At 41.2% G+C, this 21,043-nt stretch overlaps 1 protein-coding gene across 5 annotated transcripts in view; it reads left to right on the top strand.

Annotated features, from left to right (window-relative positions):
* LOC146504474 (SPRY domain-containing SOCS box protein 4-like) overlaps window positions 1-15,024 on the top strand; it is a 49,127-nt gene extending 34,103 nt beyond the window's left edge. For all 5 annotated transcript variants that reach the window (XM_085131089.1, XM_085131088.1, XM_085131093.1 and 2 more), the window contains one exon: window positions 10,362-15,024. In XM_085131089.1, coding sequence (XP_084987215.1) covers window positions 10,362-10,489 — 128 coding nt within the window. In that variant the 3' untranslated portion in view covers window positions 10,490-15,024. The remainder of the gene's footprint in view (window positions 1-10,361) is intronic.
* Window positions 15,025-21,043: the final 6,019 nt, after the last annotated feature.

Genomic DNA, 21,043 nt, shown 5'->3' with positions numbered 1-21,043 from the left:
CCTTTCTTCCCCTCGTTCTACCCCCACTTGGACTCCTTTGTTCTTCATCTCATTCCCCAGGAAGCGAAAAGAGATGAGTATCCTTTTACCCTTCTCCTGTCTGTATTGTTCCTTAATACACAACATTAAAGCAGTTTTCTCATCCTCAAAGCCTTCCACTCAACGCCAAACTTTGGCCTTGAGTCCCAGATACAGTTGAAAGCCACACCTACTGAGACATGATTTATTTGTTTGTTTATTATTATTATTATTATTTTTATTATTTATTATTTTTACTTCTTTAAATCACTTTTATACCTGTAACTGGCTATCATGGTGTCACTGGATTTTGGCCTGATCTTTCTATCAGCCTCATGATACCACAGTTGGTGTAATGGCAGCAATTTACACCACATAAGAAAAAGGGATTCAGACATCCTGCTGACATGCATGTCCACCCCTGGTTGTAAATCAAGTGTATTTGCCTCCAATTCTCATTGTGTTTCATTACCTCCCTCCTGTTTCATCCTCTTTCTCCCCCTTCCTTTCAACATTGATACCCCCCCCCCTTTTTTTTTTTTTTTTTATATATATTCCAGTGTTTACACACCCATTTGTTGTGGTGGTAGGTAGGGCTGGGCCATATCATACCGTTCACGGTAATACCGGTATAATGTTGGGCAACGATAAGAAAATGAAATGTCACGATAGAATATGGGTAAAATGCGCATGCACAGTGCCTTTGTTTTCATACGCACATGGCGGGAAAAAGCATGGCAGCGACGGAGAATGAGAAGGGCGAAAGCGGATCGGTGAATGAAACAGATGAACCAGAATTGGTTTGTAAAAATGCTGCAACTTCAGTGGTGGAACTGGTTTAGCTTTCGTCCGTCAGATACACAACAAAGCACTATTTTTGGTAGAGCATGCTAGCGGGCCGTCGTTATTACCGTGTTTTTTGGAAAATACGGCACACTTAAAATCAATCCTTTGATTTTTCTGAAAGTCGACAGTGCCCCTTATAATCCCGTGTGCCTTATGTATGAATTCTGGTTGTGTTTACTGACCTCAAAACGATTTTATGTACATGATGCTTAACAATCTGTCAAATGTTTTAGTACGACGTTGCTAAGCTACGAATCCGCACCGCTTGATGGATTGTCCGAGCATTACGGCTCTCATAGGCAGGAGCCTCGCGGAGTGATACACACAATCTGATATCCTCGTGTTGGTGTTGTTCCCAGATCATCATACTAAAGGTTGTTCCAGGATCAACATTGCAAGTGACCAATCAGAATGTTGTGATGTCATACTTTTGCGACTTCGGGAAAAACCGGCGTAAAACAAAAAACTGTACTTAAGCTGCGAGAAACCGCCTTTGTCCGCTGATCGACGGACCCTAACCCTGACCCTAACCCTTTAATAAACGCTAAGCAGAATCGATATTGTCCTTGCAACATTGGAATTTCATAAATGCACGAATGGGTTGGTGCGCAAAAGAATAACGTCACAATAATGTGATTGGTCACTTGCAATGTTGAACCTGGAACAACATTTTCATGATGATCTGGGAACAACACCAACACGAGGATATCAGATCATCCGAGTGATACATACTGTGCTTCAACATAATATTACCGTATTTTGTGTGTGTGTGTATAACCTCTGTGGATTATTATATTGTGGATATTATACATGGTTATGCTGAGGATATGTCGGCCAATTTCCACTGGAAATGCCTTTTGGTTAAACTGTCAACAAGGAATTTGCATTTGCACTTTTAAATTTTTATATAACTTTAATGCACATAAAAAACAGCTGCTTGTTTAAGTGAAAATACGTTAATTTTTTTTTTCATGAATAAAATTGTGGAGTTGTAAAGTATTTTGTCTAGTGTCAATTATATCGTCAATTATATCGTTATTGCAAATTTTCAAATGTATATCGTGATAAATATTTTTGGTCATATCGCCCTGCTCTAGTGGTAGGTTGCTGTGGAAACGGGTTAGCTGACTTTTTCTTTTGTGTGCATAGGTGGGTGGTTAATTGTTGATCAGTCACTTAGGGCAATTCTTGACCAACAAACAGTGCGCAATGTAAAAGCCATAGTTTCTTCTTACTCGCTGTCTGGCTTTCAGCACTGTTAGCAGTGTTCACAGCACAGATGCAAGCTGTAACTTAATCTTAGACCTTGCATAAATTAAGGTTGAGGTCATTCACTGACTTGCAAGCACTTACCAAGTGTGGGGGGTTGTTGTTGTTGTTGTTTTTAATCCAAAGTAAGTGTTGTTATGCTTGCTATTAAGTCAGAATGTGGTGTTGTTGACCAAAATGTCCCACTTCTAGTATCGTATAGATGTAACAGTCAGACATGTTTTCTGGCTAAAGTGATCCTGGTAATTCTATCTGCCCATTTTGGTGTAAATTAAGTATTTAAATGAAGTACCCTTTGAAGTAAAGAGAACATCAGTTTAGGACTTGTGATCACTGATTGATGACTGGCTGAGTGCTGCTCTTGTGGGTGCACTTTGAGTAGAACAATGAAACAGCCTCAATGACACCCTTTTTCAACTGGTGTTCTATCCTATGTTATGTACCACAGAGTTTTCAAACTGTTGCTACATGCATTTGGTTATGATTGACAGCAATTAGAGATTTGACTGAGGTAGTGGGTAAACAGTTGGGTCTCTCTTGCAAGACTGCATGTAAAGATGGATGACGCATTATAGCTGCCTTTCACCGTACACCAGAGATGTCATAATATTAACATGGCAGATCCCATCTTGGTAATATTTAGCGTCACTACTAAGGAGCTGTCACACCAAGGGCCTTCCTAAGACGTATTAGAAAGCTTCCCAGGCAGAACTGGTATGGAATGACCACTGTAGCTAAACACATTTATACTAAGCCCATTTAAGATTGGTTGTTTGTTTGCCTATAATGTTGCATGTGCTGTTAGCTATCACTTATTTTAGTGGTCTGTGTAGTAATTCTATTGTTAGCCTCCATTTCTTGAGCAGAGACTAAATTCATGGCAGTTGATTGTGTGGAACTCGTTTGTTTGCCGATGCAATGTAAAAGGAAGCGAGAAGCTAATACAAAATTCTTCCACTAATGATGTCTGATTAGTTTAGCATTCTGAGTGGACCATTCAATTTAGACAGCTGCATTGCCAATTGCGTATAGAGTGAAATCCCTTGAGGTTTTTTTGTTTTTTTGTTTTTTTTTTAAACCACAGTTTCCTTCATCGCCCACACAGGTCATCTTGTTCTGTCCATTCCAAGACATGCTCTCTGGCTCCCTTTTCCCCTCATTTTGGGAACAGAGCTGCTTAAGCACCTTAAGGGCTATTTATATAGACACATGCACCCATCATTTTAAAAGTAGGTCTGACAACCCCACCAGTTTTATGCTAATGTATTGGATAAGCATGGCTAGGAGCCTGTTACCTCAGTACATTTGTCATATTGAAGGAAGGCAGGGAAAAGTGGGTGGAATTCAAGGATCACTAAATTGGAACACGTACCAGAAAGATGGACCTACCTAAGCCTCAATTTCTAAGTAAGACATAACTAGGTCGTCTGTAATGGTGAGCTGATGTCTATGCACTTAAAATTAGTGGGCTGCACATGTGAAAGTAAAGGGAACCATCAACAGTTACCCACAAGCTGTCACACCTGAGTGAGGCCAGACAAACTGACGTGCTGCCAACTCTGAGCTCACCTCCCCTTCCTACCCTTTGTTCTTGTTTAAGTGTTAGGTGGGTGGGGGTACCTGCCAGCCTGCGGGCCTCTTCTGTCCACCTAGTGCATCAGGTGCTCAGTCGTCCTTATCCACGTGTTTTCATAGTCCATCTCCCCTTTAGTGTGCCGTAAATCTGTCAGTTGAGTCTCTGGCTATTCCAAATAAGTCATGAGTGCGGTAGGTGAAAGGGAGAGCGCACACTTGGACACTCACACGGCAGACTGGAAGCAGGAGGAAAGATAAAGAATTGGCAAAGAGCTCCACTTTTAAGCTGACTTAAATGCCTCCAAAGGATGATAAAGATTCTTTGCTAAACCTGCTCTAACAGTCAGTTTGCATGTCAGATGACATGCATGGTGCTGAACCAGTTTTGGGTTGAATGGCAATAATGCGGTGCGTCAGTGACATATATTGTCCAAATATGTCACTATATTTTTAAGATATATTTATTTAAGATTTAAAGCATGTACAGTAGCACTCGAGAATTAAAAAAAAAAAAGTAATTGTGTTAAATTGTATTGTTGCTCATCAGTGATATTCTAAAATGAGCTCCAATATCCCAACAGTCTGAACATAGTCACAGCTGTATGTGGTGTGAAGTCGAATCTGAGACTGATTCAACTGAGATTGAACATATGCAGATTTGAACAGAAGCAGTTTTGTAATCCAAACTCGGATCACTTGTCAGTGTTAGTCGAGTCTATCAGCTGATGGACAGTGCCTACCTTCTGTTAGTGCTCATCATCAGTGTCTGACAGGATCACTTGTCACCCCAGGCAACCCTTACCATGGAGACCAGCTTGTGCCGGCAGTGACTGGCTGGCTTCCAGCAAGTTTGTAGAAACCCCACATCCCTCAGGAGAGCACTGTCAGAGAGTAATGGGTGAAATACTGCAAATAATGGTTTTTCACGTGTAATGACATCATTGCACTCTAAATAATGAAGTTTTTTTTCTTCTTCTCTTTTTGCTCAGCTCTCCTTGCTGATGCATGCACATGTAGTATCTCTGAAAACAACTATTGTAGGTGTGGGCTGAGATAAATGTACATTAAACATGCTGACCTCTATAGGAGTACACAAAGACATTAAGGAACCACTTATAGCATTCATAATTCACATCAATATTCATAAGCATATAAACCTAATGCTGACATGATGCACACTCGTTTATGACAAATGGACATGCACGCACCCACACAGAGGCCCAATCTGAGCAGATTTTTGACTTTCTCTGTCATTTTGACTGACGGGCTTATAAAAAAATTCTTAATGTAATTATAAGTCATTAAAAATATAAATATATAAATTTTAAATCTATTTCAAATGTGCAAGAAGCAGATGGACTCTTCTTGCTGCAATTACAACAAGAAGAGTCAGTGTAGTCAGTGTGGCTACAGAGCAGAAAAATATGAACTAATTGGACAGCAGCTGGGTGGTTGCTTGAGTGTAAACAAATACATCAAGAAATGTTGTTACAAAGGAATATTTTCATTTTTTTTATGCATTCCCCTGTTAGACACCTGTCTGGTTATTTCAGCCATAGTGATCTTAATAGTGATCTCATCTGTGTAACAGGGGGAGACATAAATGTGTTGTGTAATGTTGTATGTGTATTTATTTATTTTTTTATATTTTTTTTAACCCTCTCAAGGCAGGCGTTGCCGATTTGCAACAGTTAAAAACTAACAACCTGATTACCCCAAATACATATTTTATGAGGTTTTTTTACTCAGAAGTACCACTGCAGGACCCATTAGCAATTAGCAACTAAAACTTAATTTGAGCCTGAGAGGGTTAAACACAAGTGATCAGAAGTCATCAAAGGTTCTCTGAACGTAGGTCTCCAAGCACTCACTCCCCCTTGCACTGTGCACTACTTCTGCAGCGCAGTGTGGAAGAAGCGCTCTGCAGGTTTTAATTTTCCATTTGTTTAAAAAAATAAATAAATAAATTGGCTTAAAAATAAGTGTAAGTACACTTGTGAAAATGTGAACAACCCTTTATAGCAGCGGTCCCCAACCCCCGGGCCTCGGACCGGTACCGGTTCCGTGAGTCGTTTGGTACCGGACGGCGGGAGTTGAGGCTCAGGTGTGAAATGTATGGTTTTCAGGGTTTTTATCGATTTTCAGCGTTATTTTGTTATCGTTTTGATCGTTAACTCGGTTTTCCTTGGTCTTTTCACGTGTGTTATGAATAAATCTTCTCTTTTTCGGTACCGGTACTAGTTTTATTTTGTTGTATTTATCCACGACACCTTAAAGGCCGGTCCGTGGAAAAATATTGTCGGGCATAAACCGTTCCGTGGCGCAAAAAAGGTTGGAGACCGCTGCTTTATAGAACCTACTTCTATAACCTAGAAGTCCAATTACAGCAGTGGTATTGAAGCTGTAAATTGGGGTGTGCAGCTGTATCTTTATTGGGGGATCTGCTGTTATTAAGCTACTTTTTATTACGGTCTTTTCCATCTGAGCTGAAACAACTGAATTTGGCTCAACTTTAACAGGCTGCAGTCAGATGCAGACAGTGGACTGCACAGAGCACATTTGCATCTGTGTCTTTACCCGTACAGTGACATCACACAGTGGGGGTGCAAGGAGCTGGTTACTATGGAAACTATCCATATGCTAAGGCTACTGCTAGTGAGCTGATTGATTGCTGTCAAGGGAACATGCGTACGCACAAGCTCCACAGGCTCCACGTGCACCAAGAGCGCGTTCCTTGTTCTCGAGAGCAAAGTTCAGCCCGTCACAAGCTGCAGGCTGAATGGCGATGATGTTGTACCATCGGTTTATATTGCAAAGACTTAGTTTCTAATCTGTTAAGCTGCTGCGCTAAAGAATGGACTTGCCTTTGCAGAGAGAGGCTAATAAGATGTTGGAGGGATGCGATTGTCCTGCCAAGTATTTCACTTGCTGCTGTGAAGGATTATCGGCTGTACAGTCTCATTGCACACATCACTGCACATTGTCTATATTAAGTCGGAGTTCATTCAACTCGTCTTTGTGATATGGGCTCGTTGATGTGGCTACAAATAAATCCACACTGCCACATGTCCACAAAGAACCCTTAACAAAGACTTCTCATTAAGCATGCGACACTCGCATAAATCCAGACAGCTCTACTCGATTTCCTTATGCCTGTTCAGCCGCTGGATTTCATCACTTCCCCTCACTGTGCTTTCAAAACCTCACTTAGCAAAACCACAGCAGAGGGATTTGGTAGGATGTTCGCCATGATTTACAAATAACATGACAAGCATGAGGACGGAAAGCCCATCAGCTTTGATTGTAACAAAGACATAAAATGATGAAGGCGGCTTTTAATTAGTATTGATGTCTGCTTGTCCAGCCTCACCAGCTCCTGCTGCCTTTCAGCTGTGATCGCCATTCAGCGGTCATGAAGCCACAGTGGCAGCAGTTCATGCCCAGAGGAATGCCCGAGGTCTCTTGATGAGCTCCATGTGCTTCATTTCCATGAACACTTGTCAGACTAGTCCTCATGTATGCACATCATAGGAGTTTGGCAGGGGGTTTCGGTTTGTGGTAATGCTGCACAGGGCTCGCAAAATTTCAAAATCCCTGGTAGCCCTTCGGGCAGGGACTCTTCAGTTTTTGGTAGCCCAAAATAAATTTAAGTAGCCCGGATAATAAAAGAGAGCAATTTTTTTGATGTTTTGTTTCCGTTAAAATATTATACATTGATGTATAAAAGTATAATATTGTAACAGAAACAAAACATTAATCAAAAAATTCCTGAAACAAATTACAACATTGTATAAAAATTACAATCATCAACTCAAATACTTGGTTCTAATTGAACAGAAATTTCTATGAACTTGTAAGAACTGTGTAGAACATGAATCAGTCTGTGTCAGATCCTGAATTAGAAATTTCCACTGAAGTCACGGGTAAGAGGCAAGAGGAACCAAGATCTAGGCTATTTGCTTTTTGAAGTTTGCAAACACTGCTAAATTGTGCCAGTGGTAGTTCACTCTTTGCAACATAGTACGCTGTTCTAAACAGATTTTTCAGGTTTATTTTTAGTATGTTATTTGCAATTGGTGTTTGTTCTGGGAAAGATATTGCAGACTGCAGATTGCAATAATGCATTTCTTGCATTTCTCATGGGTTCTAATGGGGGCCTGTATTAAAATTACTGGTCCCAGTAACAAAGGCGCTTGTTGACTCAGAAATCGAGGGTGCACATAAGTGGTCCGCATGTGCGCATTCGCTGTCAAAATAAAAGCCGCGCACTAGATAAGAAGTTGCAACGCGCAACCTACGATAGCCCGACGGGCAGGGCAGAGATCGATTTTGGTAGCCCGACTGGCAAAATTGCTAGCCCCGGGACGTCGGGCTAGCAATTTTGCGAGCCCTGCTGTTAACTGTAGAGAGTAAGGTCTCGGTCGGTCATAGCCCTTGTTGCTCATCTGTGGATGTTTAAAATGTATTTTCATTGCTTCAGACTGTAAGCAGGTTCTGGAAACAGTCAGTCTGACGTTGTTCCATCTAAAAGCAGTCAAATCTGGAATTTATTTCATTTTCATACTGTGGATATTTTGAGTAACAGGACCGTGAAGTACATATGAGTGGTTTGAAATTTTGATTTTTAGTTTAGGGCTCAAAAAGGCTTGAAAAACATTATGACTTCATAAGTACGGGAACTGGCCCCATTATATTACACCCACCCCAAGTGTCATAATCAGTCAGCTTTGCACATTTGGGATTGATCATAGTTTCATAGACATAAAACTGCACCACTTTACTGTCTTTGCTGAATCAACAGCTGGGTTGATCCAGTCTGTGTTTTTAGTGTTTCGTGCAGATTCCCATATTAATACTTAAGAACCTGTCACTGGCAGATGTTCTCAATGTTATTATCTTTTTTTTTTTAATAAACAAGCTTAATATTTGACAGCTGTGATCATGCTGTCACGGTTGCCCGAAAACTTTGTTACATAAAAGAGAACTGCATCCCATCATTGGCACGTTTTCACACATACTGTATATGATCATATGGGCCATGTAATGTTATGGCAGGTGATGGAGACTGTGTAAGTGTGTGCTGTGGCCCTCCTTGGATTGTTTCAGCTAGCTGACTGAATGAACAGATGGAAAATCACACTCTGTGATAGGATTCGTGCTGATGGATGTGGTTACTGAAAACCTCTACTTTGGGAAGAAAATCTTAGCATCAACTGTGTTTGTGTGTGAGTAATTGTTGTGTTGTGATTGTGTGTAACTGAAGTGGACCCTGCAGGTCAGGTTGGCTCACGGAAGTGGCTTTCTTCAATATTTACCCCCGTATTAGAGGGTGTGTGTAACTGGGTTTTTATGCAGGTGTAAACGTCTCTCCTCACGTCCTTCACACCGTGTTTAAGTGGACTCCAAGCAGCAGGAATTCTGCTTCACCAGATGGTGTTTCCAGGTGGAGCAGCTTGACATCCGTACAGGGGTAGCAGTTTAAGAGGCTTGTCTGTGTGACATGCACAGACATCAGTTGCCTCTAAAACTGGTGGGAGGGAAGTTGGCGTGCTCTGCTGGGCACACTCTGTTGGAAGTAATAACAAGTGTATATATTTAAATGTTGTTAACAGCTGCTTCTCTTTCCATTTGCATGTATGAAGATGCAACATAAGTAGTCATGAGATTGCCCCCACCCAAAAAAAGGCTATTACATATCGAGTGCTGTAACATTAGTTTGACTGAGGTTTTACACTTCAGAACAACAGAGTTGCATTCATGCAAGGTCACAAGGTCGCATCTGCCTTATTATCACACTCATAAACCTTTTTTCCTTAAGTATTATCTTTGTGTGCAATCAGTCCGTTAAAAAGAAGAAATTCCTCATGTTCTTGTGTTTTGCAGTAATAATTTAACAAAGTCCTAATCAAACAAAGCATTTTACACTCTGCACAGAATGTCAGCTCCTGGTGTTTACTTGACAACCCGTCACTGAGTGCCTGTTAACTGCAGCAGCAGTTGCTCTATAATGACATGAAACGAATGTTAACATGTATCACTGGGTTTGCTCCGACTGGTTTATAATGGTTAATGAGGCTTAAAAGGGACGACCTATGCTCACTCCTAGCTCCCTGTTTGTTATTCTTGGGTTCGACCAGAGTAGTTTTGCATGGTTCAAAATTCAGCCATTCAGCCATTAGTGGCAAATGCTCCTCCCTGCACCTGGTTCTTCCTTCCCGCTGTTCCAAATTGCTTGCTCGTTGGGTCGTCTGATTTCTGGGCTTTTCTCACCGTTATTGTAGGCGCTGTTATTTTTGACAGCAGTGTTTTAGTTCTGACTGAAAGGTCATTTAGTGTTGGTCACTTTGAAAGCATCCAAATATTTCAGTTTTTGTCAATTAAGTGTCCTAAATCTAGTTAGTGTAAAAGTTTGTTACTACCATAACCTATGGTTTTGTTTTGCAAAGTGTCTTACTGTCCTTGATATGAAATGTGTCTACATGTTTATGCTTTCCTGCCTCACAGGAAATATTGCCCAAACTTAAAAATGAATGTAAACTGTGACTAAAATGACTCTGGACATGATTTGTCATCTATACCTGGAGCATTTTGAAGTTGTTCTTAGGCCTGTTTGGACTCTAACCCGTGTCTGTGCTCTCTTCTATCTCTAACAGCGGAGCCCCTCCCCCTCATGGACCTGTGCAGACGAGTAGCTCGACTGGCTCTGGGTAGAGAGCGCATCCATCACATTGACACACTCCCCTTGCCGCAGACACTAAAGAACTACCTCCAGTACCAGTGACGGCACATACACATTAAACGCACACAGCAAGAAACTGAGGCCCATTTGTTCTTATGGTAACCAGCCTCTGGACTGAACATCAGACATCTGCTGAGGATGCAGGCGATGACATTGAACAGGTGGTTAAGATGCCACCACAAAGGGTTTTGTTTACACAAGTTTGGGGGTTTTCCATTTTGGGTGTTTTTATCTTCTGGTTTTATGCTCTCTTTTTTTTTTTGACTTGTTTCCATCTTCTGACAGATGACTATAGGAGCTGATGAATGAAATGAAGGGAGCGAGAGATTAAAAGAGAACGTGTCAATCCATTTTCCTATGTCGAGTCTAACCACATGTCCTCAGATAGAAATGCTGTGGTTTTCGGTTAACAGTTTACCCAGACATCTGCTGTGCACAGACTCTGTGGAGGCTTCCTCGGGAACATATTGGTATTTATATTTATATTCCCAACAACACAGCAGGCTCTGTGGAGACTCGACAATCCCTGCAAAGCCACACGCAGTTCTATTTTTGCTGTTGTGTACACGGCACACATGGATCACGTATAGGCAGCCTGTGTATAGAAACAATGTGAGCCCGGTCTGTAGCAAGAAGACGACTCGCTGACGAGCAGGCAGTAATACACGCAGGCTAGAAAACAACCCCGCTCTGGTTTCAGATTTTTAAATCGTCCTTCTCTCTGCTGCCAGCCTTACTCTCTCCCTTTCGTTCAGTATCTCTCCACCCCTCGCTCCAATGTGATTTTTAAGCCCCCGTCAGGCTTAGTGAACTGAAAGGACCGCAGACACGCCGTTGGTCGGCTCTCTAGCTCCTCTAACACTGATAGGGATTGATCCAAAGGTGAAGCAGGGGCCCGCTCTGCTACAACACACAAACACACATTTATCAGGAAACACTTCTTTCCCCCCAAAATTTTAAATGCTGCTTATTCTCCATATGACTTATGATGTTTTTTGTTTTGTTTTTAATCACTGACATACCCTTAGACTTTTTTCTTTTTAAAAAAATGAATTTTATGGGATTTTTTTTCTGTAGGACAGGATGTCTCGCCTGCATGGTTGGAAGAATGTGCTGCCATGAAATTGTTTTAAATGTGAATAAGAATAAACTGAGATGAATTAACACTGCCTGGCTCTGTTCTCTGACATTAAAGATTTATTTTTGGCCTTTTTCCCCCTCAGCTGTAAAAGCCTGATGGGGGATTGTCATCACCCCGGTGGGTAGGCGTGATGGACCCAGGTTTGTGAATGCTTTAACTTGAGAACGAGGTGACAATAGGAGCATTTGCTAAACATCTTGGATGAGTTTGAATATGACTGATCTTGACCTCAAGGTCAGTAAGTTTTCTGAAAAACTTGCAAATGCGATAAGTTAAGCACCAGACAACAAAAGATTTTGAAATTGAAACCATGTGTGTCTGAGGGGTAGTACTGATGGCTGCCAGTATTTTTTTATTTTTATGAGAAAGAAGGGACATATTGAGTGAGGGGGTGACACGTTGAGGAAACAAGCTTGGGGCAAAATTAAACCCAGGCTCCTGTTGTAGCACATGCTTGATCCAGTGAGCTAAGCCGGTGCTTAGAACACTGATGTGCTAAACTGCAACACTGAGCAGCTGCGTTGTCACGTTACATTTGCTAACCAAAGTTTTTTCTCTCCCAGATTGTTTTAAATTTAAAGTTGAACCAGAAGCTGAAACCAACTGGAGGGAATAGATTAAAAACTCTTTATACACCTAAGCTGTGCACTTTAGTGAGCACATGTAATCAACATAATACCTACAGTAGGAAGTTATTTCTGGATGTATTAGTACCCGCTTTAAACCACACACACAAAAAAATCCCTGATCCCTCAATGATTCCTTCAATTATTTATTTATTTCCTGGGATGTGGATGTGTGAAAGCTGTCTGTGGGTGTTACTCATACCAATATGGCTCTCTCCTTCCTTTACATGCATCTTTGCTTTTTAGCTCCTCTTGGTGATGGTGTCAAAGAGAGATTTTTAGGGTGGAGGAGCTGAAGGGTTCCACGTGAGAGACTTCACTTATCCATCCTGATAAACATCCGTCAGCTGTTACATGCTGTACGGTTAGATCGCCAGTCAAAACAGACGGGTGCTAAAAATGAAGACGACTGTCCACAAAACGGCTTCTTTTGTCATCCTTCAAGAAAGATCTTTGAAATTTGTATTAGCAATTTGTAATACTGATTTTAACCATTTTATATTTCTTTGAAGTTTTCTCAAATCTGTACGGATCAGTGTTATTTCTTCAACTGTTTATGTATTCTGATATGTCTGATTGTCCAAGAACTGAACAAGCAGAAGATGATGCATGGATGGATTTTCTGATATATTACAAAAATGATGCAAGCAATAACTTATGTTATTACATCCATCATCCGCTTCAATTACCTATAAGAAACGTTGATTTTACGCACTCTAACTTAAAAGTATTATTGTTATGATTGTTATTGTTTTTATTTTTTCCCCAGTGTAGAGCAGCTCTGCTGCCTAGGAGAGATGGGCCGCATTTTAGAGGCACTTAGAATATGGCGATAGCAGATGCTAAATAGCTAAAATAATCATGTCTGAATAAAAGCATATGTCAATATACAGCATATGTCCATATGATGGCCAAACTCATCCCATACATCCCGAGCATGTCTTAAATCACAGCAGCCACTGCTACTGTTATGCCTTGTTGTTATACCTATCAGCAAATACGTAAAACTCGAGCATCTTTCCAACAGTACATGGTTCAGTCATTACCAGTAAACTTTGACCTTCAACACCTGGCTCCAGCCGAACTTGTGTTAGGACACAATATAGTGTTCTTTTCTCATTCTCAGAGATCCATAATTGTAAATTCACAGGCTGACATTGAACGTATATTTACTATATAATATTTGTATAGTATGTTGCTAACCACATCTACCCCCATAGATTTTAAGTGTAGCTGTCGGGGGGAGGGGTTTGCCATTATTTGCTATACGTGTGTGTGGTTTCCTTTCATCAGTCACCGTCATTGGTGTGGCATTAAATGACAAGTCTGCTTTAATTGGCTCTTTGTGAGGTCATATACAAGCAGCTGTGAATTCTGGTCATTTAAAAGTGTGCATTGGCAATAAAACCAGTGACATCACACAGCATTGAAATCAGTGTAGTTACTCCAAAGGTCTGCAGTGATAGAAAGTCCTTTGCTGCTGTCAAAGCCCCCCTGATGCTGGTTTTGGTGTCGAGTCGAGATAAACTGGATTTCCCCGTGCCGGGACAGCCTTTGAACACCAGAACAAAGCTGCTCGTGTGATCAAAGTTCAGCTCTGTGCTTCTTTTCCTGGCACTGCCAACAGAAAATCCATTAATGTTGTGCAGCAGAAAGCAGCCCGTGCTGATAATATCATAATCGCAACAAGAGGCATCTCTACCTCATTGAGAGGGAAATGTCCAGCGAGACAGCTGTTGGATGAGAACATTTAAAGCTTTAATAATGACACGAATGTGTCGAGTTAGCCTTTAATAATACCTGGCTATCAAGAATGTGCTCATTAAGCTCTCTGCCAACACAAGGGTGAGCAATGAAACGTGAGTCACTGCAGAGACGAGATCAGCCGTGAGCTTCTGCCTGCAATCGATTCTCCTGCTGTAGCATATAGTGCTGTTCAATAATGCAGGAGCCAAGCATTTAAAGGATTATTGGAACAGGCTGAAAGTTAAAGCTGATGACTTGTTTGATCAGGTTGGGAGTGACTCTTCTCATCAAGATCCATATTCAGCTGCTGCCTGACAGCGAGGGCTTTACTTCATCTCATCATCTCTTCATCTCGCCGCCTCTGCTTCCACCATCACATCCTCCTATCTTCTTTTTCGACCGCTCTGCTCAGGCAATGTACTTTTTTTCTTTCGTTCTTTTTAAAAAAATCCTCACATCACCGTTTGCTTTGCTCAGAAGCACACCTTCCATCGCCCAGCTTTTATCTGGAAGGGAAAATGACTTTCAGGCCAAGAGTAGCATTTCTGACAAAGGAAGTGCCGAGCATCCTTTTCCCTTCGCAAGCCCCACTGCCTCCCTTTTCTGTGCTTGTGTTATACATATGCATGTATGGAGAGCAGCTGAGGAGATGGTTGGTTGGAGGTCGGATGTCTCTGATACAGAGACAGGCAGAGATCCATAATTTATGGATCCTATCCGCTTTGCTTGGTAAGTTATGTAAAAGCTAACATTTATTTCTCTCCTCTAGATCACACACGGAGATCTTCACACGCCTAAATTCCTCAAAGCAAAGGATGTTTCTTTGACCTACTTGAGGATTTGCATGGCCGCAGATGATAAGAATTGGACTGCTGCTACATTTATGTCTAGTATATGTTCAGTGCCGACATGAAAGATGCGTTATCCGTCCTGCTTTTTATCACCTTTTTTTTTGTAGTTTTAGGATTGAATGTTAAAGATTCTTTTCAGCATGTTTCATATCTTTAAACTACCCTGCGAACACTAAGCATTTTGCTGGTAATTTAAGCTTCAGAGGTTTTTTTTTTTTAAAAAGTGTCTGTTATCAAAAAGATGGACCGCTATCCAAGCTCCACACCCCCACAAACCTGTCCACAGGACACAGAATTAATAAAGTAAAAGCAACTCGTGGGCTGCAGTAGTTTTTACTGTGATTCTTTAAACGAGCAAGAACACAGCAGGCCAAGATGCTTTAATCACATGAAAAGTCACAGGATATATCCAGATATAGATAGAGATATCTATATAGAGAGATTATATCTATACATGTTGTGCCAAAAATTGGTCCACCTCAAGGATCGGGTCCCCCGACACAAACAGAGTAATGTAGTGTTCGCTGTTAAGTGCCAGGAGGATTGTCATGATTTATCGGGGGGAAACCAAACAACCTTTGGCGAAGTGGATGGCACAACACAGAAGAGCCAGGACTCTGCAGTCTGTTTACACCTAGAGGCCAATGGACACTCTTTCAATGATGAGGATGTACACATCCTGGACAGGGAGGAACGCTGGTTTGAGCGCGGAGTCATGGAGGCCATTTACGTGAAAAGGGAAAGACCATCTCTGAATCGAGGAGGGGGCCTAAGGATACATCTGTCACCATCTTACAATGCTGTGATTGCAGCCATTCCCCAACTCTCTGTGAATGATACTCATGGGCATTGATCAGTGGTTGTTAATCAACGGTCATGCCAGTTTGCATAATAATGATCAAGGAACTGACCTCACAGCCCATTGTTCATTCAGTGGGAAGGTCTCAGTTATTGTGCAAATGTGCTGTTTATAAGGTTGGGGAAACCTGCAGTCAGCTGAGACTGAAGAAGTCAGGATGAGTGACGAAACATTTCTCCCACTGAAAACGCTGAATCCAGATGAACAGAATCAGCATTTTGGGATTTACTTACCTGGTTGAGTATGCATCATGACATCTATATATATATACACACTACCAGTCAAAGGTTTGGACATAACTTCTCATTTAATGTTTTTTTCTTTATTTTTACTACTTTCTACATTGTAGCTACATACTGAAAATATTAACTATATGAAGAAAGATATATGGAATAATGTAACAAAGAAAAAATGGATAAATAACTCTAAATATGTCTCATATTTTAGCCATCCTTTGCTTTGTTGACAGTGCTGCAAACCTTTGGCCTTCTCTCAGTGAACTTCATGATGTAGTCACATGAAATGGTTTTCACTTCACAGGTTTCATTTGTGGAATTTCTTGCCTTTGTGTTGTGCAGCAGCCAGGCTGGTACACAGCTGACAGCCCTGTTTGACAACTGTTAGGATTCATATTGTGGCCATCAGCCACAATATGAACCAATCAGCTAAGTAAAGATAAACAACAGTCCATCATTACTTTTATAATTGAAGGTCAGTCAGTCTGGGAAAATTGCTAAAACTTTGAATGTGTCCCCAAGTGCAGTCGTAAAAGCCATCAAGCGCTATGACGAAACAGGCTCACATTAGTGACCACTACAGAAAAAGAAAGACCAAGAGTCACCTCTGCTGCTGAGGATAAATCCTCACATCCTCAGACATTCAGAGTTATCAACACTTTACATGCATGGTTCCCACCATGAAGCATGGAGGAGGTGGTGTGAAGGTGCTTTGCTGGTGACACTGCTGGGGAATTATTCAAAACTGAAGGCACACTGAACCAGCATGGCTACCACAGCATCCCGCAGCGACATGCCATCCCATTGGGTTTGCGATTAGTTGGACACCAAACACACCTCCAGGATTATTTGACCAAGAAGGTGAGTGATAGAGAGCTCCACCAGATGGCCTGGCCTCCACACACACATAACCTAAACCCGACTGAGATGGTTTGGGATGAGATGGACTACAGAGTGAAGGGAAAAGGGCCAACAATTGGTCAGGGTCACTGAGAACTCTTTCAAGACTGTTGGAAACCCATTTCAGGTAACCACCTTATGAAGCTTATCGGGAGTGTGCAAAGCAGTAATTAAAGCAAAGGGCGGCTATTTTGAAGAATCTATTTCACACTTTTTTGTTGACTACATAATTCCATATGTGTTCATTCATAGTTTTGATGCCTTCAATGAGAATCTACAATGTAAATAGTTGTGAAAATAAAGAAAAACCATTAAATGAGAAGGTGTGTCCAAACTTTTGACTGGTAGTGTGCATGCGTGTGTGTATATATTTGTATGTATATACACGCACAAGAATGTATATATATGTGTGTGGTGTAGGTTTTTTGTATTGACAAAAAGAGTTTCCTTCCTGTTACAGGAGACGTTTTGAAAGAAGCAGCAGCCAGTGGATCACTGACATTTCTGCTATGCTCTGCCTTTGTCGACAGATCAATCGACTGCTTGTTTTCAGCTCCAGTAGCTCTGAAAATTCTGAAGAACAAAATTATGTTTGCATGAGTCCACTCGTATTTTCACTAGCAAATCCAAGTCTCCCTGCTCAGAAATCACATGCGTCACATAACGGGAAAATCCCGTGCTTCTAGGCTCTTGCAGATGAATGTTTAGATAATCATATTTGCAAAGATATTTTTGATGACACATTTTATGTTTTTAAAATTCTTTTATATGTTTAGTAGTAGTATATTTTTTGACTTCAGAGGTGCTATACGTAAGCATTTTACTTTAAAACTTTAGTTGCTGTGAAACCTACCGCATCACGTTGCTGTCTTGACAGTCTTCAGCTGCTTCTGTCCAGTCAGTGTACCGACTCAAACTTGGTAGCTGGGGATGACGGTCCTTGTTCTACTTTGCAGCTTTGTACTTTTAGGAAAAAAAAGTTTAATCCCAAAAAGCTGATTCTAAGTAATATGATTACATTTCAATCTTCCATGTAATTCTGTTACATAAGTACAATGTAAAATGTTACATTTTAATGGAATCTGGTCAAATGAAGTTTATTGAGTGGTACACAGTGAGTTTATATCAAGCATATTTTACATAGTGATTGTTTTTTTTTAAATAAATCAACCTTTTTTTTATATTTATTTTGGTTTCAGTGTGTTAAATATATGCTGTATGTTTTGGGTCATAGGCTGTATTATAGAGTGGATTATCGTTGCGTTTTACTTTTTTAAATTTATATTTTGTTTATTTTATTTAGTATTCATCTTTTCTTGGTTTGGTTTTGCTTCACGAATCCTTATCTCAATGCTTTTGCAATGCTGGAAATATCCTTGATCAAACAGTCACTAGCACAGTTATATAAAACCTAAAAAACAAAAGGTAATCTTCTGTTGTTTTGTTCAACTCTGTGCTACAACAATGCATACGTTTCCTCAAAGGCATTCCTGGTGTTGTCCTCAGACAATCCACCGACAACCCCCCACTGTTGCCTTTAATAGCGCTGACCTTTCCTGGTCAGGATAATGTGCATCTTTTACCAATTTACACCTTCCCGACATGATTTTATGACACTAAGATTGTCCACCATCTGGTGAGACTGCATTTTTAGCATTTTGGTTCCCAGCTGGAATCAAACTGTGAATATCTGAAATGTTCAAACTTCCTGATTGAAGAAAATCCATTTTATTAGTGAGCATGATCTAGGGTTGAAATTTGAAATTTATGATTCACACAGGACTACTTTAACTCTTGAAAGACTTGTCACATTTTCTTGGAGGCCGAGGTGACCAGTTTTTGCTTGAGACCACACTGGAATGGCAGCATGATGATCCAGAATATGTGTGATCATTTTCCTCTGCTGGATTCACCTCAGTGACTGCTTCAGCATGTGCGGCAGCAGCTTCAGCTCAGCCTCAGTGACGATGCTCTCTTAAGTCTCTCTATCAGACCGGCGCTCAAAATGCTCTTCAAATGCTACCTGAACAGTCTGTTCCTTCAGCTGGAACACAGGGCTGATAACCAGAAGAAAGTGAAGAGAAAATGAAGGGAGAGGATTAGTGAATGAGAAGCGGAGCGAGTTAGACTGAAGGACGATGGGTAACAGTAGGGTTGGCAGAGAGTGAGAATGAGGGGAGAAAAATGTAGGAAAGGCCATATTTTAAGCTGTGCTACCCAGGATAGCACCCCTCCCTAGCATTTGTGGAGCGATCATGGTGGCAATGCCACCGCCTTTGCTTGTATATATGGAGGAAAGCTGCAGAAGTACAAAAATAAAACGCTCTAAGGCGGAAAAAAAGAGCCTCCACTTTGTAAACAGCAGCTTAACAAGCACAGGAAACGGACAGAACGTGGAATTCTAATTTGAGCAGCACAAGTTCTGGAGTCTGTACTTATGTGAAGGTATGCATGAGTCATACTCTTATCTGAGTGCCGCGCACACTCTCAGCAGGAGAACTCTGTGTGAGGTCCAATAATAACAGTGTGGTGCTTCTTCTTATCTCTCCTCCATCTTTTTTTCTGTCTGTGGCCTGTGAGCCATCAGCATCACCCTCCATTCTTTTCAGCTTCGGTGCATTTCTTCGGTTGACCAAGAGGAAGTTGAGGAGTCAACAATGTTAAAAAACAAAGTGTCTTAAAGTGTAAAAGGAGGTGGTATGAAGTTGGTGTGTGGTTGCTAATATTTTCCAAAGGGTTCCAGCCGGGCTTCCTGCCTGCTATCTCAACCTTTTCAAATGTCACCTGCTGATTGTTAGGTAAAAACAAACTACCTTTACTGCGAAAGGTGCTTCTAAAAATAATGAGAACAGATCCGTGGGCGCGCACGTATACTACACACACCTGTTTGATTAGTGGCCACAGCCTAGAGGTGATGTGACGCTCAGATATGTGTATTTAAATTTTGTGCGTGTGTGAATTGGCACCTTTATCAGAACACTGGACCTCGTAATCTGATTGGAGCACACAGCAGGGACGGCGGCGGCCTCTTTAGTAACCGACTCTGTGCCAAAAGTTTAAAAAAAAAAATCCTCCACAACTCTACACACACTCGCTGTGACGTCACTGCACCGTGTCATCTGTGCCCACTGGCCTGTCCTGTTTCTCCAGTGCTGTGCCCGCTACACCTTATGTAAATAAGCACCCAGCCAATAACAGCCGGGGGATTTAGGATCATGACCGCTAATGCTCTTATACGGTTTTGCTTTGTGGCTTGATTTCAGTAAAAGGAACAAAGCCTCTCTCTCTTCACTTATTATTTTTGTTTTTTCAAAGTAAACACTCCCAGATGTCTGCTTTTTTTCTTATTTTTTTCTTTCAGAACGGCTCCTTTCACGCTGGATTGCTGCAACTGTCACATTTTGAACACGTAGCGGCTGCAAAGGTCCTGTTAATTTAAGTTGCGTTGCTTTTAAATCTAGTTAACTTATTAATTCATTAAAAACTCGTAAAATGCATCATGAATCAGAGGCCTGCTCTTTTCTCTCTACTGAGAAACAGTAAGATGTAGTATTTTCTACGTTTCTGCTGCCACCATTTGGTTGTTTGCCATCACTGCAACACTTCTGGCTGATCTTGATTTGGAGGGCATCTATCAAGATCAGCCAGACTCTGCAGGAACTGGAAACACTTCTACCCTCTCCAATCTTAGAAGAGGTTTACAAGTTTGTGGACAAGGCTCAGCGGGCCCAACACTCGAAAGGAAAAGAAAGACAACGCAGGAAATTTCACACCTTGCTTTCAAAAACACACACTCCTCATTCTGAATCTGAACCTACACAACCCATAGAAGAAAACACACCTGAAGACAGTCAGGAGAAATGGGTTAAGAACTTTTCAGACAGGAATCTCACTGAACCTGAAAAGAGAGTATTAGCCAAAGGTCTCAATTTTGCCATTTCTCCACAACAGTTGCCCATAGTGGACCTCATCACAGCCACAGAATCTGCCATTCGGATTAATAAATTATCACAGACAGAAGCAGAGCAAATCAGGATGAAAGTCTCAGCCACCCTCTCCAGTGCCAAAGTCCCTCCGTCCAACCTCACAATACAGGAAAAGAAGGCCGTCGCTTCCCTGAGCAAAGACCACAACATCACTGTTTTACCAGCGGATAAGGGAAGATGCACCGTGGTCCTAAACACTACAGATTACCATACAAAGATCACTACTCTCCTCAGTGACAACAATACCTACG

The sequence above is a fragment of the Neolamprologus multifasciatus genome, chromosome 14 (genome assembly GCF_963576455.1).
Source record: "Neolamprologus multifasciatus chromosome 14, fNeoMul1.2, whole genome shotgun sequence".
Taxonomy (NCBI): Eukaryota; Metazoa; Chordata; class Actinopteri; order Cichliformes; family Cichlidae; genus Neolamprologus; species Neolamprologus multifasciatus.
This window is presented reverse-complemented; position numbering and strand designations above follow the sequence as displayed.